This window comes from Oncorhynchus keta, chromosome 30 (genome assembly GCF_023373465.1).
Source record: "Oncorhynchus keta strain PuntledgeMale-10-30-2019 chromosome 30, Oket_V2, whole genome shotgun sequence".
Taxonomy (NCBI): Eukaryota; Metazoa; Chordata; class Actinopteri; order Salmoniformes; family Salmonidae; genus Oncorhynchus; species Oncorhynchus keta.
Window position 1 is genome coordinate 43,853,185 of NC_068450.1, and position 25,938 is coordinate 43,879,122.

Consider the following 25,938-nt stretch of genomic DNA (forward strand, 5'->3'; position numbering starts at 1 on the left):
GTGCTAAGTAACTAAAGGGGTCATATCAGTTTTCCATTAACAGGAGAGAGGGATAGCCATTTGGACTGCTGGAATCTAAATGGTGAACCTGCTCTCCCTCCTCCGACAGACGGGGCCATTCATTCGAGTGTAAATGTTGCACACACTTAGGCACACTCTCTTTCTCCCACTTTCTCTCGTTCCTTCTTTCACTGCACAAATGGAAATTTGCCGTCACATCCTCGAGCCCCGTCCATAAATAACCTTGACACAAATAAACAGATAAATAAATAAATAAATAAATGCGTGCAGACTCGCAAATGGGCATCCGTCAGCATTAGTGACGGAGTGATATCAGGCACAATGACGCTTGGAGTGCCTGGGTGGGCACAGAGATTCTCTGCCGAATAAACCGACGCGAGGGCTCCTCCACATTAAGGCAAACTTCACTGCTGACTTGTTTTTACTCTCCCCTCACTATCGCTGTTGCTCCCTCTCTCTCTCTCTCTCTCTCTCTCTCTCTCTCTCTCTCTCTCTCTCTCTTGCTTGGTTTAACTCTGTGTTTCTCTCTGTCCGTCTTTCTCTCCTCCTCTGCCAACCGATCTCCATCTCCATCTTGAACCCTAAGCACTCATTCCCTCTCTCTCTCCCTTGCTTGGTTTAACTCTGTGTTTCTCTCTGTCCGTCTTTCTCTCCTCCTCTGCCAACCGATCTCCATCTTGAACCCTAAGCACTCATTCCCTCTCTCTCTTTCCCTCTCACTCAATTCTCTCTTACCCTCTCCTCCCCTCCTCTCTATCTCTCTCTAGGTCACCCTCTCTCTTACTCTTTCCTCCCTTCCACCCATCCCTTCTCAAGCTCTCTCTCTTACTCTCCTCACCCTCAAACCCTCAACTTCCACTAGCTCTCTCCCTTCTTGTTTCCTGCCTTTTGCAACCCTCCTCTCTCTCTCTCCATCTTTTCTCCCTGCCTGTCTAAACAGAAGTGCTACAGCACGCGGGAAGTGACGTTAATGTTCTTTCTCTGTGTCATTGGGTTTGTACAGTTGCCAGGCCGTTGAAAGCCAGTGGTCTGTCTCTGTCGCACACAAACACATACACCAGACAGCTGACTGTATCCCAGTTGTGACCTTGAAACACCTCATGAATTTTTATCATTGCACACTTTCATTTAACTTTTAAAGACTAAATTAAAAGGCTACACTTGATAAATAGTGCAAACATCCCCCTAGTAGCTGAGACATATTTCACATCTGTTTGTAAATATGATACACTTAACAGCTCAACATCTGTTTTGTTACTTGTGATGTGAATTGAGGCAAAATAAATTAAGTAAATTAGGGGATCCTCTAGGGGAGATCTACAGCTCGGTGCTCAGTCTAATGTATCGCTACCCTTATCTACAACCAATAATGCTATTTTAATGCCACAGGTCAGATATAAAGTTGCCCCTATTAGAACATTACAACTAAATTCCCAATACTCACTGATAGCATGGTCCCAGATCTCTTTTGTGCAGTATAGCCAATTTCTACAGCTGTATGGCAAGACAGAACAAACATATCTGGGACCAGGATAACTAACTGACTCTCCAGTGTAAACAATCTGTCCAGATTGCCTGTGCTTACTGCACTGTGGGGAGCAGACAGGAGTTGTGTTTCACATTGTCAGGAGTTATTATACCTTTCAGACGTGAGCATTAAGAGGCCCAGGTGGTTCACTTAATTACATGTAATTAACAGCCATATTGCAGGGCATCATTCAAAGAACAACACGAGTCAAATAATAGGCTTGTAATCAATATGCTGATAGATGTTTCGTAACCAAAGAAAAATGGGAGATGGTAAAAACTCAAAATATTGCACTGTTAAAAATGTTAAGGGTAAACAGACAGTATATTCGGAAAGTACTGAGTACTTTTTCTACATTTTGTTACATTACAGCCTTATTCTAAAATGGGTTAACTTGTGTTTTTCCCCAAAACAATCGACACACAATACCCCATAATGACAAAGCAAAAACAGGTGTTTAGACATTTTTGCACATTTATTAAAAATAAAAACTTAAATATCACATTGACATAAGTATTCAGACCCTTTACTCAGTACTTTGTTCAAGCACCTATGGCAGCGATTACAGCCTCAAGTCTTCTTGGGTTTGACGCTACAAGCTTGGCACACTTGTATTTGGGGAGTTTCTCCCCTTCTTCTCCGCAGATCCTCTCAAGCTCTGTCTGTTTGGATGGGGATCGTCACTGCACACCTATTTTCAGATCTCTCCAGAGTTGTTTGATCGGTATCAAGCAACAGACGCCTCAACTCACAGCTTCATCAAATAGTACCCGCAAAACACCAGCCTCAACGTCAACAGTGAAGAGGCAACTCTGAGATGCTGACCTTCTAGACAGAGTTGCAAAGAAAAAGCCATATCTCAGACTGGCAAATACAAAAAAAAGATTAAGATGGGCAAAAGAATACAGACACTGGACGTTGAGACTGGTGTTTTGCCACTACTATTTAATGAAGCTGCCAGTTGAGGAATTGTGAGGCGTCTGTTTCTCAAACTAGACACTCTAATGTACTTATCCTCTTCCTCAGTTGTGCACCGGGGCCTCCCACTCCTCTTTCTATTCTGTGAAGGGAGTAGTACACAGCGTTGTACCAGATCTTCAGTTTCTTGGCAATTTCTCGCATGGAATAGCCTTCATTTCTCAGAACAAGGATAGACAGACGAGTTTCAGAAGAAAGGTTTTCGTTTCTGGACATTTTGAGTCTGTAATCGAACCCACAAATGCTTCAATGACGGTGTATTTCTGTTTTTTTTTTATTTGAATACAATTGCAAAAATGTCTAAAATCTGTTCTCATTTTTGTCATTTTTGGGTATTGTGTGTAGATTGATGAGGATATAAATGTTTTTTGAATAAAGCTGTAACGTAACAAAATGTGGAAAAAGTAAAGTGGTCTGAATTATTTTCGTATGCACTGTATATATGACATTAACGTATACCTTTTAACTTTACTATGGCTGTCGTCGGGTTTGTTGCTTAGGAATATCTACACAGATATGCCACAAAGTTCTTTAGAGAATGAATATGAATTCGGAGGGCAGAAATGCTATTAAAGCATGAGATAGAAGCCTCACTAGAGGCTTCAGTTATGCAAAAGCTTTACTTAAGTCCGAACTGGTTCTCGAGCAGATTAGCAAGAATGGCCTTTTTCCCTTTATTCATATTGCAATCTTTCCCTTTCGGGTTATTTGAAAATGAAAAAATCTCCTAAATATAGCTATTTTTAAAACAATCCACAGAAAGCTGGTTGCAATTTCAGTTTAATCTACCAGAAAATACAGACAAATAATACAACAAATATTATGGTTAAACTCAATTATAATTGATGAAAAAAACATTGTTTTTTAATAAAGAACAAAAAGTGGTATAATCTTTGTAAATTATATCATAAGTAGGACTGGTAGAGTTATGTCACATATGCAGCTAACAAAAGTACCTTGCGAAAGTATTCGGCCGCCTTGAACTTTGCGACCTTTTGCCACATTTCAGGCTTCAAACATAAAGATATAAACTGTATTTTTTTGTGAAGAATCAACAACAAGTGGGACACAATCATGAAGTGGAACGACATTTATTGGATATTTCAAACTTTTTTAACAAATCAAAAACTGAAAAATTGGGCGTGCAAAATTATTCAGCCCCTTTACTTTCACTGCAGCAAACTCTCTCCAGAAGTTCAGTGAGGATCTCTGAATGATCCAATGTTGACCTAAATGACTAATGATAATAAATACAATCCACCTGTGTGTAATCAAGTCTCCGTAGAAATGCACCTGTACTGTGATAGTCTCAGAGGTCCGTTAAAAGCGCAGAGAGCATCATGAAGAACAAGGAACACACCAGGCAGGTCCGAGATACTGTTGTGAAGAAGTTTAAAGCCGGATTTGGATACAAAAAGATTTCCCAAGCGTTAAACATCCCAAGGAGCACTGTGCAAGCGATAATATTGAAATGGAAGGAGTATCAGACCACTGCAAATCTACCAAGACCTGGCCGTCCCTCTAAACTTTCAGCTCATACAAGGAGAAGACTGATCAGAGATGCAGCCAAGAGGCCCATGATCACTCTGGATGAACTGCAGAGATCTACAGCTGAGGTGGGAGACTCTGTCCATAGGACAACAATCAGTCGTATATTGCACAAATCTGGCCTTTATGGAAGAGTGGCAAGAAGAAAGCCATTTCTTAAAGATATCCATAAAAAGTCTCGTTTAAAGTTTGCCACAAGCCACCTGGGAGACACACCAAACATGTGGAAGAAGGTGCTCTGGTCAGATGAAACCAAAATTTAACTTTTTGGCAACAATGCAAAACGTTATGTTTGGCGTAAAAGCAACACAGCTCAATACCATTACCACCATCCCCACTGTCAAACATGGTGGTGGCAGCATGGTGTTAGAATGGCCAAGTCAAAGTCCAGACCTGAATCCAATCGAGAATATGTGGAAAGAACTGAAAACTGCTGTTCACAAATGCTCTCCATCCAACCTCACTGAGCTCGAGCTGTTTTGCAAGGAGGAATGGGAAAAAATTTCAGTCCCTCGATGTGCAAGACTGATAGAGACATACCCCAAGCGACTTACAGCTGTAATCGCAGCAAAAGGTGGTGCTACAAAGTATTAACTTAAGGGGCTGAATAATTTTGCACGCCCAATTTTTCAGTTTTTGATTTGTTAAAAAAGTTTGAAATATCCAATAAATGTCGTTCCACTTCATGATTGTGTCCCACTTGTTGTTGATTCTTCACAAAAAAATACAGTTTTATATCTTTATGTTTGAAGCCTGAAATGTGGCAAAAGGTCTTTAAGTTCAAGGCGGCTGAATACTTTCGCAAGGCACTGTATATGGACATTTCTTCTCTATCCAAAATTACAACTAACATTGTAGCATTACCACAAAAAAATGGAAGAGGCAATGGGAATGGTCTGTGGCCCTGCATTTAAAGACCAAAATTGGTAAAAAATAAAAAAATAGATCAATAAAAAGGGATACCAGTTTCATTTAACTATCTAAAAAGTAGAGTTTTTCAATAAATTATTAGATAAAATTCTTGCAGCCAACAGAATGTTATATGTAGGGTATATAACAGACCCAGATCATTACTCCTCTTTCACCAAACCTCACAGTTGGCACTATGCATTGGGGCAGGTAGCGTTCACCTGGCATCCACCAAACCCAGATTCGTCCGTCGGACTGCCAGATGGTGAAGCGTGATACATCACTCCAGAGAACGAGTTTCCAATGGCGGCGAGCTTCACACAACTCCAGCCGATGCTTGGCATTGCACATGTTGATCTTAGGCTTGTGGGAGGCTGCTTGAACATGGAAACCCATTTCATGAAGCTCCCGACGAACAGTACTTGTGCGGAGTTTGCTTCCAGAGACAGTTTGGAATTCGGTAGTGAGTGTTGCAAACCAAGGATAGACGATTTGTACGCGTCACGCGCTTCAGCACTCGGTGTTCCAGATCTGTGAGCTTGTGTGTCCTACCACTTCAAGGCTGAGCCGTTGTTGCTCCCAGACATTTCCACTTCACAATAACAGCACTTACAGTTAACCAGGGCAGCTCTAGCAGGGCAGAAATTCAACGAACTGCCTTGTTGGAGAGGTAACATTCTATGACGGTGCCACATTGAAAGTCAATGAGCTCATCAGTAAGGCCATTCTACACCCAATGTTTGTCTATGGCGATTGCATGGCTTTGTGCTCGATTTTATACACCTGTCAGCCACGGGTGTGGCTGAAAGGCCCATATACTTTTGTATATATAATACAAAAATATATATGGGGGATTGGAAATGATGCAGACAATTACACAGCTAGAAGCCACAATCTATTTGCAATATTAAAGCTGACCCCCCCCACCTAAAAAAAAGTTAGTCAGAGAAAATAGATACAAAATTATAATTGATTGTTTTAGCTTGACCTTTCATTTATAGCTTTGGTAAGTGTGACTTCTGCCAATTAGAGCTTTGGAACAAACTACATTTAATATGTAACGGTACAATCCTATGAACTGCTAATCAAACGAATCTGCCGATCAAGACACAATTGCAAAACATAGCATTTTGCAGCTCCCGAACAACCTCAGGCATGTAACAAAATGTCTGAATTTTCTACCCCCCTCCCCATGCTTCCTTATTACACGCCATCCAGCCCGCCAAATGGAAAACTAAAATATTAATTCTGCGCTATGGCGCCTGACAGATCATGGATAATGGCTGACACTCCAATGCAAACACCACCCAGATGCTATTTGTCTGTGGGTGAATGGCCACCTCGCCATTTGGAAATAAGAAAAAAATATATATTGGGGAAATGACAGTGGGAAATAGCATTAAAAGGGTGCAATCACCTCTCATCGTCACGGAACATAACTACATCTCATTGTGGAGAGCCTTTATTTATTCTACTGCCGAATATTATTAGGACCTCTTCACTCTCTTTCGGCTTTAATAGGCGATGAGTAAGGTTTAATTTGTCCAAGGGAACTGTCCATCCTTCAAAAGGCTAAGTATGATAGCTGCGGAGATTCCATTGGAATATTATGAGGCCGATTTTTCAGCCCTGAGGACAGTCAGTTGGTTGGTTCATACGCCTCTCTATGCCGTCTCTGTTTTCTCTCTCTCTCTCCAAGTGATTCCCCCTTTGCTTTTAGCAGCTCAGAGTTATAGGTCTATTAGGAATTCATCACACAATGAGTGAAATCAATCCTATTGTGCGAATGTGCCAGCGTCAAAAATAAGATAAAACCTTCAATTATGGGGGCTCAGAAGAATATTTGCCCTCCCAAATTGATCCGTTATTGACAATTTACACTTCAGATGACCTTTTCCAAGATCTGCCCACATATTTGAGGACCAGTGCTGTATTGGGAGTATTTGGAAATGCTGTTGTATTGCAATGCTTTAGATAAAAGAAATAGGAGATGGGGTATAAACCGCATTTCACAGAAAACTGAAAGGGTATTCACGAAACACACAGGCGAGGAGTAAGGCCTGCCATTGTAAGTGTACACACAGATGGGTCTGCGTCATATGGACACAGTATGAGATGAGGCGGGCACCTAGATGGGACCCTTAACGAAGGTCAAAAGCCTCTTGTAAGGAACCATATAATGCATGGCTGGAGATGTGGTCGTCTTCGGCTTGCCATTCAGAAAGTCCAACCTTTTATTGAAATTTGATTTATCCTCAAAAAATGTATCTTGTGTCACACTCGACTCATTTTAACTGTCCACTCCAGCTCGACTGGCGGAGTAAAACGGTAGATCAGTTATGCGGCGGGGGTACTCAAACGGCACATAAAATCCTCATCTATATTTCCATGATGGTATTCCGCTAGGCCTGTCAAATGGATTTTTTTCTGGGCGGAAGGTCCTTTGGGTCTGTGAGAAGAACAGAGGGGGACAATAGAAGTGAAGCACATCCACCCTCGGACATCAAACCGACTGTCGGGCCTCCGATCCTTCAGTCTCTCCTCTATCTAGCCTCTTCCTTTTGGCTGTTAAGTATCCTTTATCTATCACGAGCAGGTGATCGGGTTCAAGAGGCCGTCTTCACAGAGCCTTCTCTTCCCCTCTATTGATATCTAGGATCTACTAAGCCATACCCAGTCCATAGCCAAGCGCACATTCCAGGTCCCCTCGGCTCTAGCAAGTCACGTTTGCTCCACTACCTTTAGCAGTGGCCCCGGGGGCCGCCACCGAATTAATAACTTCTATCAACATCCTGAAGTGGAGGGGCAGAGGCAGGGGCTTTAGTCTGCCAACAGCGAGGTGCTAAATAGCTACAGCCACAATAAGATAGTGTGTGTATACATGTGTATGTGTGTGTGTGTGTGTGTGTGGGTGGGGGGTTATTCTATCCTTGTGTTGACCTAAAATCACCTAAATTCCCACAAGGATAGTAAAACAAGGAAAATTCTCCCTTGTGGGGACATTTCTCACATCCCCATCAGGACAAAGGCTATTTTAAGCTTAGGGATTAGGTTTAGGGTTACAACTAGGGTTACAATTAGGGTTAGGGTAAGGGGTTAGTGGTTAGGGTTAGGAGTTAGGTTTATTGTTAGGGTTAATGTAAGGGTAGGCGTAGGGGTTAGGGAAAATAGGATTTCGAATGGAAATACATTTTAGGTCCCCACGAGGATAGAAGAACAAAACGTGTGTGTGTGAGCGTGTGTGCGTTTACAGTGCATGCACCTGTGTACATGTCTATGCGTGTACATGTGTCTGAGACCGTGAAGGAGCACAAGCCAGAGAGTGGGAGACATAATGAAAGACAGGAAGAGCCATACACCAGAACATATATGTGAGAGGAAATGACTTGCTAAAGGAATTGCGAACACCATCACATCCACGTGATATAATAGCGTTTATTAATTTAAGTAACAAACTGTGTGATTCTCCCCAGATCACATGCAGGATGAAGAAATGGCTCACTAGCTCAAAAAAAAACATAGCCATCCAGTACACAGGCCCATTAGTAGGGACAACCGAAGGCATTTGGTATTGAGAGATAATTTACAACACGACGATGTGAATAATAAAAGAGGAGAGCGGTGTCCGGCTTTCTCTTTCATTTGCTTCATTGCAGATTCATCCCTTTCTCTCCTTAAAAATGTCATGACTGAAAATAGGTAATTTAATCTTCATTAAATTTACAGGGGGCCAGCTCTCCCCTCTTGCCTGGGTGAATTAACGGCTAGACCAGTGAGATTAGGCGGTTGGGTCCTGAAATCCCATAACTGTGACACGCGTTATATCACAGCATCTCTTCTGGTTTTTAATGGAGGAAAGATGATCTCTATCCATTCAATGTCAAAGAGGCCCTTATGAGGCTAGTGGAAGGACACACACACACACACACACACACACGCTCATACATGCACACACTCTCACACACACACTTTTGATGGGCAACACAGTGAAGGTGAATCCAGAGAGTCAGAGAGGAGGGGATAGTACTGGTTAGGGACATCGTAATGACTTTGAAAATAGGCAGTAAATAAATACCGATTGGCTCCCATCCTCTTTTGAAATCTGATTGATGTGCCTTTTGGGAGATGCCTGTATAAAAGAGCTACTGAGTCTGTGGCTTTCATCACAGACCAATCGATGGTGAGAGGATGTATGAGCCGGCTCCACGCCTCTCTCTTACCAACCAATCTCTTGGGTTATATACCGGGTATCAACACACCAGAGTGGGGGGAAAGAGGGGGCTTTTGTGAACAAAACTCCCCATGCTCTTATTCAGTGTTGAGATTTGATGAGCTCTTGTATGCAACAGGGTTGGGGTCAATTTTAATTCAGTCCATTCAGGAAGTGAAATGAAATTCTAATTGTTTAAGTGGAATTTCAGTTTACACCCTGAATTGACTGAATTGAACCTTTTGAAGCAAGGGAGCACTATTTTTATGTTTAGAAAAATAACGTTCCCAAAGTAAACGTCCTATTTCTCAGGACCAGATGCTAGAATATGCAAATAATTGACAGATTAGGATAGAAAACACTCTAAAGTTTACAAAACTGTCAAAATATTGTGAGTATAACAGAACTGATATTGCAGGCGAAACCCTGAGAAAAATCAAACCAGGAATTGCCTCCCATTGCTCCATTTAAAGGGATATCAACCAGATTTTCCTATCGCTTCCTCAAGGTGTCAACAGTCTTCAGACATAGTTTCAGGCTTTTATTTTAAAAAATGAGCCAGAACGATAACATCGCGTCAAGTGGTCACATGAGTTTTACACCTGCGCAACAGAATTTGGACAGATATTGTTTTTCCCTCTCCTACTGTGAAAGACATTTGCGGTTGATATATTATCGATTATATATTTTAAAAACAACCTGAGGATTGATTATGAAAAACGTTTGACATGTTTCTGTGGACATTACGGATATTATTTGGAATTTGTCTACGTTGTCGTGACCGCTCTTTCCTGTGGATTTCTGAACATAATGCGCAAAACAAACGGAGGTATTTTGGATATAAAAAAATAATCTTTATGGAAAAAATGAACATTTGTTGTGTAACTGGGAGTCTCGTGAGTGAAAACATCCGAAGATCATCAAAGGTAAACGATTCATTTGATTGCTTTTCTGATTTTCGTGACCAAGCTATGTGTACTTAAATGTTTTGTCATGCGATCGATAAACTTACACAAACGCTTGGATTGCTTTCGCTGTAAAGCATAATTGCAAAATCTGAGACGCCAGGTGGATTAATAAAAGGCTAAATTGTGTTTTGCAATATTGCACTTGTAATTTCATGAATATGAATATTTTTAGTAATATTATTTGACTGAGGCACTATGCTATTTAGCGTTTGCTGATGACAATTATCCCGTTTAAGGGATGGGTAGCGTCAAGAAGTTAACAATCTCTCCTGTTCTATATGTTGTTGTTGGTTATGTAGGTTATCTGTAGTTCATTCGGAAAGTATTCAGACCCCTTGACTTTTTCCACATTTGGTTACAGCCTTATTTAAAACAGATTTAAAAAAAAAAAAATCCTCATCAGGCTAAACCTCATAATGGCAAAGCAAAAACAGGTTTTTAGAAAAATGTGCTAATTTATAAAAAATGTAAACGGAAAAAACGTATTTACGTAAGTATTCAGACCCTTTGCTATGAGACTCGAAATTGAGCTCAGGTGCATCGTGTTCACATTGATCACCCTTGAAATGTTTCTACAACTTGATTGGAGTCCACCAGTGGTAATTTCAATTGATTGGACATTATTTGGAAAGATGAAATCAAGATTAAACTCTTTGGCCTGAATGCCAAGCGTCACATCTGGAGGAAACCTGGCACCATCCCTACGGTGAAGCATGGTGGCATGCTGTGGGGATGTTTTTCAGTGGCAGGGAAAGGGCGACTAGTCAGGATTGAGGGAAAGATGAACGGAGCAAAGGACAGAGATCCTTTATCAAAACCTGTTCCAGAGTTCTCAGGAACTCAAACTGGGGCTAAGGTACACCTTCCAATGGGACAACTACCCTAAGCACACGGCCAAGACAATGCAGACTTCGGGATACATCTCTCTGAATGTCCTTGAGTGGCCCAGCCAGAGCCCAGAGTTGAACCCGATCGAACATCTCTTGAGAGACCTCAAAAACACTATGCAGCAATGCTCCCCATCCAACCTGACAGAATTTGATAGGATCTGCAGAGAAGAATGGGAGAAACTCCCCAAAAACAGGTGTTCCAAGCTTGTAGCATCATAACAAAGAAGACTTGAGGATGTAATCGCTGCCAAAGGTGCTTCAACAAAGTATTGAGTTAAGGGTCTGAATACTTATGTAAATGTGATATTTCAGTTTGACATTTTTTATAAATTTACAACATTTTCGAAAAACCTGTTTTTGCTTTGTCATTATGGGGTACTGTGTGTAGACTGATGAGGGGAAACAAACAATCTAAATCCATTTTAGAATAAGGCTGTAAACGCGCACTGTATGCGCACGGAACGCACTGTATATATCAATGTATGTTGTTGGCTTTGTAAGCTATATACCATGAGTGCACAAAACATTAGGAGCACCCTCAGAACAGCCTCAATTCATCAGGCTATGGACTCTACAAGGGATGCTGGCACATGTTAAGTCCAATGCTTCCCACAGTTGTGTCAAGTTGGCTGGATGTCCTTTGGGTGGAGGACCATTCTTGATACACATGGGGAACTGTTGAGCATGAAAAACCCAGCAGCGTTGCAGTCCTTGACACACGCATGGCACCTACTACCTTACCCCATTCAAAGGCACTTAAATATTTTGTCTTACCCATTCGCCCCCTGAATTGCACACATACACAATCCATGTCTCAATTGTCTCAAAGCTTAGAAATCCTTCTTTAACCCGTCTCTTCCCCTTCATCGACACTGATTAAAGTGGATTTAATAAGAGAAATCATAGCTTTCACCTGAAGTCTAGTCAGGCAGGCATGGAAAAGCAATGTTTTCTATACTCAGTATATATACCATTGTTTGTTGGTGATTATGTTGCCTTTCTACAGTGGGGTCCGGAATTATTGACACCCTTGATAAAGTTGAGCAAAAATGACTGCATAAAATAAATAATTCAAATTCTGAGCTACAGTGTACGCTCAAATAAATACTGATAAAATTGATTTACACCCATTTTCAATCTCCTTTAATACCCAACCTTGCTTGAATAAACGGCACTAAGACTTTTTCAACAACAAAACAAGACGAGTTGAGGAACACATTGGGAGGGATCTTAGACCATTCCTCTATAGAGAATCCTTCCAGCCACAAGTTTTCAAGTCGAGAGATTATTGTTGATTTTGTAAATAATTTCTTTGTGAGGCAACTTACAGTAGAGAGTGCATACATTTTTTTATACTCTTTAATATAGGTCCGCCATGGAAATTGAACCCACATCCCTGGTGTTGCAGGTGCCATGCTCTACCAACGGAGCCACACGGGACTCAGTTGGGGGTTATTATCTTGCTGGAAGATCCACTCACAGCCAAGTTTCTGGCAGACGCAATAAGGTTTTGGGCTAAAATGTCCTGGTACTGGATAAAGTTCATGATGCCGTTGACCTTAACAAGGGCACCAGGATCAGTGGAAGCAAAATAGCCCCATAACATCAAGGATCCACCACCATACTTCACAGTAGGTATGGGGTTATTGTCTGCTCATGCATTCTTATTTCGACACCAAACCCACCACTGGTGTTCGTGGCCAAAGAGCTCTATTTACGTGTCATCCAATAAATGTAAACGCCTGTAGTTTGCTAAACGACATTGGCACTTGGATTGAAACCGGTGCTTTGGTCAGATAACATGAAAATAGATCTATTTGGCCACACACAGCAGTGTTGGCTTTAGTATCAAAAATAGAAAGCATAAGCGGTGCCTGCACTACCGTTTTCAGCCTAGTAATATTAAGCCCCTTGAGAATAAATCGAGTTCTCTGAATTGAATTGAGACGTGTGCAGCCTTTCTAATTTGAAGGAAGAAATACACTTCCTGGAAATCATGTATGCCCGAGTTGACCCAAATATCATGCCAATAACATGCATTGTCTGGTTGAGGAGAATGAGAACTCAAAAACCCACACAACAGAATGCCTGGTTCTAACCTCTGTCAATTAGGACTGGCTTCTGTAATTGCATCAAGTAGGTTATGATGACTTCACAGGGTTTAGTTGCGTTCCACACAACTGGAGAGGCGGAGATGTTGGAAATGTTCTGGAAATTGGCTTGAACCCTAAAAGTACCGATCAAAAATGTCAATTGTCAACGTTTTGTTCTGAAATTGTAAGACTTTGTCAAACAACCAGTTACTGACAAAAAAAACACATTTTACCATGACTTCTGTGTTAATATGGAGGACTGAAAAAATAATATCTCTTTTGTATACTAGTGGTGGGTGGCTAAGCTGAAAATGTGGACACAATAGTAGACTTTGTGATAAAAGCACAACATTTTGCACAGAGGTAGATGTACGGTGTACAGAAAGTATTAGTACCCCTTGAGCTATTCCAAATTTTACAGCCTGAATTCAAAATTGATTAAATATATTATTATTTTCCTCACCCATTTACACAAAATACCCCATAGTGAAAACATGTTTTAATTTTTTATTTATTGAAAATGAAATACAGAAATATCTAATTGACAAGAGTATTCACACCCCTGAGTCAATAGAAGTTAGTACCACCTTTGGCAGTGATTACTGCTGTGAGTCTTTCAGTGAAAATCTCTAAGAGCTTTCCACACCTGGATTGTACAACATATTATTATGTCAAATTAGTTGTTGATCATTGCTAGACTACCAAGTCTTGCCATATATTTTCAAGCAGCTTTAAGTAAAAACTGTTACTCAACCATTCAAGAATGTTCACTGTCGTCTTGGTAAACTCCAGTGTAGATTTTGCCTTGTGTTTTAGGTTATTGTCCTGCTGAAAGGTGAATTAATCTCCTAGTGTCTGGTGGAAAGGATTTTGCCTGTGCTTAAGTGCTTAAGTCCATTCAATTTATTTTTTATCTAGAAAATCTCCTCAGTCCTTAATTATTACAAGCATACCCATACCATGATGCAGCCACCACTATGCTTGAAAATATGGAGAGCTCTACTCAGTAATGTGTTGTATTGTATTCAGAACAAAAACAAATCTTTTTTTTTTCAGTATTAATTTAGTGCCTTGTTGCAAACATGATGCATGTTTTGAAAAATATTTATATGTACAGGTTTCCTTCGTTTCACTCTGTCAATTAGGATAGTAATTGTGGAGTAACTATAGTGCTGTAAACACTAACTGTTTCATGATGAAATCCCTGAGTGGTTTCCTTCCTCTCCTGCAACTGAGTTAGGAAGGACGCCTGTATCTTTGTATTGACTGGGTGTATTGATACACCCCCCAAAGTGTAATTAATAAATTCACCATGCTCAAAGGGATATTCAATATCATTTTTTTTTACCTATCTACCAATAGGTCCCCTTCTTTGCGAGGTAGGTATTGGAAAACCTCACTGTTCTTTGTGGTTAAATCTGTGTTTGAAATTCACTGCTTGACTGAGGGACCTTATAGATAATTGTATGTGTGGGGTACAGAGATGTGGTAGTCATTCAAAAATCATGTTATTGCACGCAGAGTGAGTCCATGCAATTTTTTATAAATTATAAAAAATATTTACTCCTGAACTTATTTAGGTTTGCCACAACAAAACATAATTCCACTTTGACATTATGGGGTACTGTGTGTAGGTTAGTGACCAAAAATGTTATCCATTTTAAATTCAAGCTGTAACACAACAAAATGTGGAAAAAATAATGGGGTGTGAATACTTTCTGAAGGCACTGTATGTACCCTGAAAATATATAGATATGGATTCACCCATATATTTGGCCCCTGGTGGCGTGCCACTATAACTAAAAAATAACTTTAAAATGTGTAAATACATATTTAGCTTCCAGTCAATGTCTCTATACCAAACCGAGAGTCATCTTGAAGAGGTCATTGGAACTGAGTTGATAGCCCGTAGTGTTCCAAAGTTAGAGCTAAAAGTCTGATGGCACCGGCGCCCATATCACCCATATCACTGGACATCATATGTCCTACGGATATGCCAGATTAGCTCAATCGACAATTTCTCAGCCTCTGAGTATCATAGAATCATAGCAATGTGAATGAATAACAGACATACTGTTGTGACTATGGACTATGACTATGACTATGTCCAAATGACTATGGATGAAATTGATACTGTTAATACCTGTTCAAAACATGAAAAACATAGTAATTTTTAAAATTAAATTTGACTATACCTTTTTTAATTTCAAAAGGTTCATAAAATAAAAAGTGTTACTAATTGAAAGACAGTGTCTCTGCAATCATTACCAATTTGGTGTAAAAATGACCCCTTTTTTAAGCAAAACATATTTTGGCACTTTTAGGGTTTATTGTGATTGGTGCCTCCTGGTAATCTACGAGTCTCTACGTAATGTACCTACAGCCTCTTGAGGAAATGTGAGGGAGAGCAGTTCCATCTTGACAATATTAAGGAAAGACAAGCTGCTTTCAACTGAACTCCTCCAATGTAAACAAACTCCTCTTGTATATGATGCTCGTTTGTAGGATGACAAAAGGTTAATCACACTTTGAAACTGTAAGATTACAATAGACATGACTAAGCAGGAGTAGATTCTGTGGACTTATTATCACAAATGCTATCGTCTCTGAGAGGGAGGGATTTAGTTATCAAGTTCAGAGTCAGTTCTGTGTCGTAATGGGATGAATAAGAAAAGAAAACGATGAGAAAAGGAAAATCACAGACGAATATTACAGATGTTGTTCTGACCTAGAAATCATTTTCGAAAAGCTGACACTCAAATGTCGACAATTTTCCTCCTCTGTTGTCGCCAAAATAGCAACAACCTCCTCCAGAAGACAGCTAATCAGCGATTCGGGAGAAGGAGCCTTTAATCGTCTATTCAACCGTCGGTAGCAGGGGGAGCTTAATTGTTTATTTTCACAGCTGTTGCATTTCTGATTGCGTCCCAAATGGAGCCATATTCCCTATGTAGTGCATTAATGTTGACCAGGGCCCTAGTAGTGTGCTATATAGGGAATATGGTTCCATTTGGGGATTTTCCTCAAAGTGTGCCTAAAGATTGGCGCTCTAACCGCTCGCAACATACACATTTGATCCAAATTTCCTTTAAAGCATGGTACTTTGATTTCAGAACCTATTTGCCACACAATCCTTGGGAGCCTGCACATGTCAAGAGGATTCTCTGCTACACCATACCTCTCATAACCTAATGGGGTTACAATCCACACAGCTTCTTATCAAATCATATACAGGCCTCTATCTTGACAATAGAAAGACATGCACACAGATACACACTGCACACGTATCAGAATACAATAATGCATTGCCAATTCGAGGAGCAGCGGGGTTGTATATATCTCATATGATTTGTGAGGACCGTAGTGTGAGGACTCAGCAGTGCCATGCAGTGAGAAGCGAAGAGAATACGAACAGAAACTATTGGCCCATTGGGTTGTGTACGGCTTATCATAACTATGCAGGGTAGAAGGTCAAATGCATATACAAAAGCAGGAGTGCTACTAAGGAAAAAAACACAAACACAGAAATACATAGACCAGTGGTCACCAACCGGTCGATCGACTAGGCATTCCTAGTCGATCACCAAACATTTCTGCAGAAAAGCCGCAGGCCAATCGGATAGCTCAGAACACCGTGCCTATAGCTTCTAGGACCCCACAGCAAAGTTTGATACTAGCGTGACATTTCATAACTTTTAAAACCATGAGCAGAGAGAGATGGTCAAAGAATACTGCAAAGAGCTGCTGTTTTTATGAGTGAGTTCATGTTCGACTTTCTATTCAGCATCTCTTTTTACAAAAGATAAAACGCGTTTTTTCCCCTACTTCCACTCACGCTGCAGCTGCAAAGAATGAGTAGCCAAGTGTATCAACAGCCCTGCGTTTAAAAAATAAATAAATTAGCAGCTCGTCGTGTCTATTTTAATATCAATAAATATTTCACATCCTCTGGTCATAGGAACAGCATGAATTTGTGCACGAGGCAGAAATAATGCCGTTGCGACTCGAGTTCCTCCATCAGGTGGAAGACGGTATCTCTGGTCAGCCTCACCGGAGGAAAGGAGAGAGCAGGGACCATGAGAGGCAGACCTTCCGCTGATCTCTCTCTCCCTCCTCTGAGACTGACAGTCAGACGAATGAAGCAGTAAAATAAAGAGGCTAATGATTCGCGAATCATTTCAATTCATGCTCAGCCGTGCCTCGCGAGTGATACAACAACTGATCTATTTTGTTATCGAAGCTCGAATTTTGAAATATAATATGGTCTGAGAAGTGCAATATTAGCAGGGTGAACATTTGGCCAATACGCTGTGATAATGTATGAGGACTGCACAAACCTCATTCCTACATAACGTTTATTAGGTTACAGTTGCATAGAAGTACATTTTTTAAGTCATACATTTTTTTTACTAGATTTCGGCTTGCTTTTTAACTGTGAAAGTGATAGACACACACAAACAAAGACAACACACACACACACACACACACACACACACACACACACACACACACACACACACACACACACACACACACACACACACACACACACACACACACACACACACACACACACACACACACACACACACTTGAAGAGACACAGGCAGAGACAAAGGCAGAGACAGTCAACAGCGTAACATGCAACCCACAGAGATGTACCAGACTGGAGAGGTAGGTGGTGAGAGGTAGGTGGTGGGAGGAAGAAATCACAACATTCCACCACAGACATTTGTTTCAAAGTAGGCCAGGGCACACAAAGGCAAGAATACATTACAGGGGAGTATTTGTAGGTGTTTGCGCATTGTGCAACGGTTTACATTTACCAGACGAAAGCCCTGGCTGGAAAAAAAGAGCGAGGGATTGAGCATGCCGACAAAAATCAGTGTGTGGCGAGTGACGAAAGCCAACTATATTCCTTGTGTTGCTAACAAAGCGCTTCCTAAAAAGTGCCACGAGACAGGATGTGAAGTCATGCTCTATCAGCATAGATCTACAATAAAAGTGCTGGTCTACTTAACAGAAACCAGAGTGACCTTGAGTCACTTAGTTAACAAAGCCGGTGCATCCAAAATTCAACCCTATCACCTAGTGCACTACATTTGGCCAGATCTCTATGAGGCCTACAGTTGAAGTCAGAAGTTTACATACACTTAGGTTGGAGTCATTAAAACTCGTTTTTCAACCACTCTACAAATTTCTTGTTAACAAACCATAGTTTTGGCAAGTCGGTTAGGACATCTACTTTGTGCATTACACAAGTAATTTTCCAACAATTGTTTACAGACAGATAATTTCACTTATAATCCACTGTATCACAATTCCAGCGGGTCAGAAGTTTACATACACTAAGTTGACTGTGACTTTAAACAGCTTCGAAAATTCCAGAAAATTATGTCATGGCTTTAGAAGCTTCTGATTGGCTAATTGACATCATTTGAGTCAATTGGAGGTGTACCTGTGGATGTATTTCAAGGCCTACCTTCAAACTTTGCTTGACATCTTGGGAAAATCAAAAGAAATCAGCGAAGTCCTCAGAATGTTTTTTTGTAGACCTCCACAAGTCTGGTTCATCCTTGGGAACAATTTCCAAACGCCTAAATGTACCACGTTCATCTGTACAAACAATTGTACGCAAGTGTAAACACCATGGGGACAACGTAGCCATCATAACTCTCAGGAAGGAGACGCATTTTGTCTCCTAGAGATGAACGTACTTTGGTGAGCAAAGGACTTGTGAAGATGCTGGAGGAAACAGGTACAAAAGTATAAAAATCCACAGTAAAACGAGTCCTAAATTGATGTAACTTGAAAGGCCACTCTGCAAGGAAGAAGACACTGCTCCAAAACCACCATAAAAAAGCCAGACTACGGTTTGCACATGGGGACAAAGATCGTACTTCTTGGAGAAATGTCCTCTGGTCTGATGAAACAAATATAGAACTGCTTGGCCGTAATGACCATCGTTGTGTTTGGAGGGAAAAGGGGGAGGCTTGCAAGCCGAAGAACACCATCCCAACCATGAAGCACGGGTTGGCAGCATCATGTTGTGGGGTGCTTTGCTGCAGGAGGGACTGGTGCCCAAAATAGATGGCAACATGAGGAAGGACAATTATGTGGATATATTGAAGCAACATCTCAAGACATCAGTTAGGAAGTTAAAGCTTGGTCGCAAATGGGTCTTCCAAATGGGCAATGACCCCAAACATACTTTCAAAGTTGTGGCAAAATGGCTTAAGAACAACAAAGTCAAGGTATTGGAGTGGCCATCACAAAGCCCTGAAAAACCTTTCTCAGTTACACCAGCTCTGTCAGGAGGAATGGGCCAAAATTCACCGAAGCTTGTGGAAGGCTAATTAAACTATTTAAAGGCAATGCTACCAAATACTCATTGAGTGTATGTCAACTTCTGACCCACTGGGAATATGGGAATATGAAATAAAAAAAATCTGAAATAAATAATTTTCTCTACTATTATTCTGACATTTCACAATCTTAAAATAAAGTTGTTGAACCTAACTGACCTAAAAACAGGGATTTATTTGACTAGGATTAAATGCCAGGAATTGTGAAAAACTGAGTTTAAATCTTTTGGCGATGGTGTATGTAAACTTATGACTTCAACTGTATATTCATTCCTGTTATTCAATCTTCTGTATGTAACCTAATCAAACCATTCAAATCAATCTAATCAGTCTGTAACCATGTCAAGTTGATATCACCACTGATTTGAGGGTGTAGAACTAAGCCAATATCAGACCGAAACAAGATAATACTATGTAACCTAATTGACTGTCGCCACAGAAATAATCAGAGAAGTTATGGATCAGTGTAGGAGTCTGTCAGAGAGTGCACCAACTCTGGTTCAGTAGGAGAGAGAAGAAGCCATATGAGTTACACAGCCAGGAGTAGAGGTGGTGCAGTACAGTGCAGCATAGAAGCAGGTTCAGGGTTAAACTACAGACACACAGATTGGTTGTGTTACCATGGTTAGCACCTGGCCACCGAGAGGCAGGACTGGATGGACTTTGATCACCTGCAACATTGACGAAATAAACAGAAGAAAAAGAAAGGGAGGACAAGGAGAGGGGGAAGAGAAAGAGAGAAATATATCAGACACCAATTATCCACTCTGAAAAGTTTTGGTGTTGGCACAAACAGTACAAACTGCCTCATTCACACAGGAAAAAGACACTTGAGAAGGAAAATAGATTGGGTTGGTTTGGAATCATGTCATGTGTATCTCCCATGTTGTCAGTCTGGGTGAACCATGTTAGAGTAGGAGAGATATTGTAGATGAAGGGCAGGTGAATCAGAAGAGTGCGTGTGTGTGTGTGGGGGGGGGGGGCTATGCATACAGTACTGTGTGTGCATGCCTTTGTGTTTGTGTATTGTGTGTGTGTGTGTGTGTGTGTGTTTCTCCATATGGCTGCCTGGCGGCCAGCAAGCTCAAAATGCAGGCCAAGCTAAGAAGAGCAGGACTCAGGAGTGTGAGTTGTGACACCCTGTTTCATTAACCTGGTCTTATTGGACAAACCTTGACATGGGACCTAGTAGGGAGATGTGATTGGCCAAGATAAGCGAGAGGAGAGACAAAGTGGGAAATGAACAGGTCATTTCACATAGTGACAGTTAATTTAGGACAATTATTTTGGTCACAGTGTGCATATGCTGGTTTATTTGTTGTTGAGGTTGTTGGTATAACACTGAATGAGTGCTCCATAAGAGCTTTGACAACATATGCTTGTATGAAATAGGCTTTTTACTATAGGCCCTTCTATAATCAACTCCTAACTCCACACCACCAAGGCACTTGTATAGATTTGAGAGGACTGTATAGATGTGAGCAATGTGGTGAAAATTACACCCAGCCTATCGGAGGGAAAGGGGGAGCTACTACCATATTCAGTGCCAAGGTCCAGGGCCCTGAAACCTCTGTGCATACTCACTCGACTCTGTTCATACTAAGCTATGTTAACCGAAGCCTAATGAGGCCCAATAAACACCCGATATAACAGTTTAGTGATTAGCATGGAGCAGGGAGTGCACCAGGAATATCGCAGCACCTGTGGATCCTCCAGCTCCTCCAATACAGACAGGGCTCTGTCTCTCCACCTGCATATCAATGTAACCTGGAACCTCTACCAGGTGGCACCTTACCATCCCCCTGGATACAGGCCATTCATCATGGCAGGATGGAATATTTTAACATTAGGATTATGTTAACTCACTTCTAGCCCATAGCCCCCACTCGCATCTCATTTCTATTGTGATCTGTACCTTACGAATGACAATGTGACGATGAATGTGTAATGAAGTGCACGGGGATAGCACACGTGTGTGTAGTGAGTGTGTGTGTTGGGGAAGGCCGCAACCCCACACACACAGAGAAGCACATGAGCGTACAGACATGTGTCCGCCCTTGGCATATACCGACTTGGTCCCGCAAACACTCCTTTCATATTAAGGACAATGGACGAGACTGAGTGTGTTGATGGAATCAGGTTATACATAACGTTTAAAGAGGTAAGGCAGTTACTCTGTGTCCATGCAGGACACAGATGGTCACCAGCGAGGTAGGAAGTAACCTCGCCAGAGGTGGGGGGGTCCTTACCGTTGCGCGGGGTTCGTTTTCGGCGGTCGCGGAAGGCCGCTCCGGATTGCAGGGCTTCCATTAAGCTGTCCATCACACCTGTCTCATTCTCTCCTCCCTCTGTAGGACAGGACAGACAGAGAATATGGTTAGAGGATATATACCCACACTGAAAAAAAAATCACAGATATACTAAAATACACACACACATGTACGACTCGTCAAGCCAGACTTCTCTCTCCTATTGGTTTGGATATGTAATTGGGAGCCAGTATCCACGCACATTTTAGATCCACAATGCATGTATTTGAATGTGTAAGTGTTTGTGTGTACCTGCAAGTGCATTTACATGCTTGCATACAGTATGAAATGTCAGAGGCCCGGAGCAGTCAAGTGTCTCAGAAGGAGTTTTACGACCCTGTGCCTTGCCCCGCTCCACTAGTCCTCTCAACGACCTACTCCTCCAGATGCCCTACAGCTATACACACAGGTCTAGTTCACTGTGGTCTACCCTGTCCTCAACCCTCCCCTCTCCTCTCCTTCCTTTCCCTATGGTGACACTTTACTTGTATCTCTCCTCCCCTTCCATCTTCTCCCAGGGATATAGGACATACACGCACACACGCACACAGCCAGGTACTGTACATTGTTGGGGAGAGGGAAACTAATCATGATGTGTGAAGTTAGCAAATCCGTCAGAGAGCCGGGGCCTCGTTATCCCCTAATTAAAACATGTGATAGTGAACCCTAGTAAATACATCACAGAGACAGAGAGAGGTGCTCACTGTTACATTTGGCAAGATCCCCAGGGCCCAGGTGGCACCTGATACCCAGGGACAGAGGAAGGGATGAGGGGAGGGAGGGAGGACAGGTACAATGGCTTGATGAGGTGCTACATTGCTGGGAAGAGTTTTGTCGGTTTCTTCGGTTTTAGCCCATCTTAACCCATTTTGGAAAGAACATTTCCTGCGAGCGGGGTATGACTTATTCTCAAGACAGACCCTCCTGCATAAAGGTTCGCTTTTCTGTAATTCCCTGCCGCGCAATCGACGAGACTCGCTAATTCAGAAAACGGCGGAATGTATTTGCCCAGGGTTTTAACAGCTCAAAATCAGAGAGGCGGCGCGAGAACAAGAACACGGGAAACAACAGTCGTCTTCTAAGTGGGCTATGTGTCAGACCAAGAGAAGTTTGCTGTGGGGATTTAGACATCATTCTCAAATCATCCAAAATGCATGAGTTTTTTACTTTAATTTCTGTTGAAGCATTTTATTTAGTGTGTCGAGGGGAAGCGTTTGGACACAGTTGGGAATGTTAAGAGATTCTCAGAAGCCAGGGCCTCACCTTTGAGCTATGAGCTTCCGGCATTAGAGCTGAGGTCTTGCCGGCTGTGGTGCAACGTCGGGTCCAATAGGACATTGTTAATGGAGCGCTGGAAGGTCACCGGGGAGCATGTTTCCCATTTTAGTCATTTTGCTTCTTTGTGTCTGTGATCCTCCGTCTTGAACTCAGTCTACCCAGCCTAGCTCCCAAGCCTTGGTCATTACAAATGATGAATTGGGCTACAGTTAAGCGAGAACTAGGACAAATTGATCAAAGTTGTCAGGGGCCCCGTGTGATGTCTAGTTCTCTGAGAAGAATGAAACTGAAGCAAGCGCTGTCTAAAAGTTTTCCAGGAGCCAAGGTGCAGTAGATAAATGTTTACCTGCCCGGACTTAACACGTTGCATTCATGTCGAGGTCCTGGTTCGCCTAGATACGGAAAAACATGAACAAAGTGGGGGCCGATGCTGTTCTCAGTGTCATAGCTGTTAGATACAGATTGGAAATCTTGTTTATACAGGGCAAAGCAGGTGAAATGCATGTCCCGCTTTAAACCAATTAGCAAGGCTATCAAAGTGTAGCCGAGCCAATTTGAAGATAAGCACTAGCTACTTGGACTTTGCTTTGTTCTGTTTCAAGATGGTCTAATTAAGCTTGATTTAATCTAGGTGGCTTTTAAACAAAGCACATGGAAAGAGAGATCATACACTTTGGTTTTCAAAGTAGCCCTTGGGAAGGGCCTCAGGAAGAGGGAATGAGACGAGCAAAATCAAGAAAATAAATTAGCGCAAATAAAGTGTTTGTGGCTAATTAACATAAGATGCGTTTCTTTTTTTAATGCGTTTCTATTCTTGGGTACATCTTTTTTTCTGTAAATAATTTATCATTGGGAGGTTGGGTTGATTGGATAAGGCAACAAAAATAATACTGTGTGTCTACCTTCTCTATGGTAATAGTGGAATATGTGGCATTTCCTCAAATTAATTATGTCCCAGTGTCAACTTCTTCGATTCCTAAATTAAATTCGCAATGGAAAAACAAAAGATTGATCAACGCTCACTGAAAGTGCTGCTGAAAGTCCGTCCTCAGACTCTGGCTGGCACAAACGTTTCTTCTCTGCCATGACGCCCAGAAGCGAAATAAGAAGCCCCGGCCTTTCTCGCCGTAAACATTACCCACAAGTTAGTTCAGCCATGTATGCAAACGATGGATGGCATAGTAACCTTAATGATCCCAATTTAAAATAGTGTCTGTTCTGGACCACAATGATGAACAGAGGGCCCACTGACTCATTAGTATGGGGGTAAAGATAGATGACCCAGATATAGGACCAAATGCTTCGTCTTCTCTGAATCCTTCCATCTGAGCCATGTGGTGTACCATGCTGTACGCATGGCAATGCACTGCACACACTGTGCTAATACGTGTAGAGACAGAGACAGTGGCCTATCCCAAAACTCCCTCTCCTCTCCCCCTCCTGTGGTAGCACAGTGGGGCCATGGATGTACTAAGCCGTTTGGCGGTTGGAATGTTTTCCAAAGGCAGAGCCCGGTGTCATCGACGGAACAATGATGGAGCGGCCCAGTATTGACCGGCTCCACACTAAATCTTGGTAAAGAGCACTTAGCTCCCTTGCGTAAGCCACAGAAATAATATGTTTCAATGGTCATCAGTGGAGGCTTTCATCCACAGCCGTCCTCTGCCTGCATTAGCCGCTGAAGTGACTCTGGTTATGTCTTAAATGGCAACCTATTCCTTACGTAGTGCACTACTTTTAGTACACTACTTAAAAAGGGCATATATGGCTATAATCAAAAGTAGTTAATTATATAGGCAATAGGGTGTCATTTGGGACTTACACTCTGTGCTTTGGGGATTCCCCCCACCCCGTCCGAAGCCATTCAGCTGGAGACAGGGGAGACGTGACGTGACAGGCCCCGGGTCTAATGCACTGTTTAATAGTTCCATCTACCTTATGTGTCTTGATCAGGGGAGAGTCTCCCATTGGAGTGATGCAAGGCGGTTGTTAAAATGCTGCCTGTGTAGAGGGAGAGGGCGTTCTGGTGCTTACACAGTGGAACATTCAATTCACACAACTGTGTGTGTGTGTTAGTGTGCATGTGTCTTTGTGCCTATGTTGTGTGTGTGTGTCCTTGCGTGGTGTGCATATGTGCGTGTTATGTGTGTGTGTGCTCCAGCACAGACTGGTGTCAGCCATGGAGTGCGACCTATAGCGGTGGCTGCTCTGGGCCAGTTCAGAGAGAGGATGAACTAGAGAGCCAGACAGACCCCTCTAATAGCTACAGTGGCTTGCGAAATAATTCAATATTTTTTATTATGAGAAAAAAAAATATATTCAAACACCCCCAAAGTCAATACTTTGTAGAACCACCTTTTGCAGCAATTGCAGCTGCAAGTCTCTTGGGGTATGTCTCTATAAGCTTAGCACATCCAGCCACTGGGATTTTTTTCCCATTCTTCAAGGCAAAGCTGTTCCAGCTCCTTCAAGTTGGATGGGTTCTGCTGGTGTACAGCAATCTTTAAGTCATACCACAGCTTCTCAATTGGATTGAGGTCTGGGCTTTTACTAGGCCACTGCAATACATTTAAATGTTTCCCCTTAAACCACTCGAGTGTAGCTTTAGCAGTATGCTTCGGGTCATTGTCCTGCTGGAAGGTGAACCTCCATCCCAGTCTCAAATCTCTGGAAGACTGAAACAGGTTTCCCTCAAGAATTTCCCTGTATCCTTCAATTCTGACCAGTTTCCAGTCACTGCTGATGAAACACACGGTGTTCTCGGGGTGATGTGAGGTGTTGGGATCGTGCCAGACATAGCGTTTTCCTTGATGGCCAAAAAGCCACATTTTAGTCTCATCT

General features: G+C 41.9%; 1 protein-coding gene across 6 annotated transcripts in view; it reads right to left on the reverse strand.

Annotated features, from left to right (window-relative positions):
• LOC118363647 (protein diaphanous homolog 2-like) overlaps positions 1 to 25,938 on the reverse strand; it is a 605,757-nt gene that overhangs the window by 43,228 nt on the left and 536,591 nt on the right. For 5 of the 6 annotated variants that reach the window (XM_035744726.2, XM_035744723.2, XM_035744725.2 and 2 more), the window contains 2 exons: positions 21,760 to 21,858; positions 20,131 to 20,181 (listed from right to left, as the gene is read on the reverse strand). In XM_035744726.2, the coding sequence (XP_035600619.2) occupies positions 20,131 to 20,181; positions 21,760 to 21,858 (150 nt within the window). The remainder of the gene's footprint in view (positions 1 to 20,130; positions 20,182 to 21,759; positions 21,859 to 25,938) is intronic. The other variant, XM_035744729.2, reaches the window with a different exon arrangement.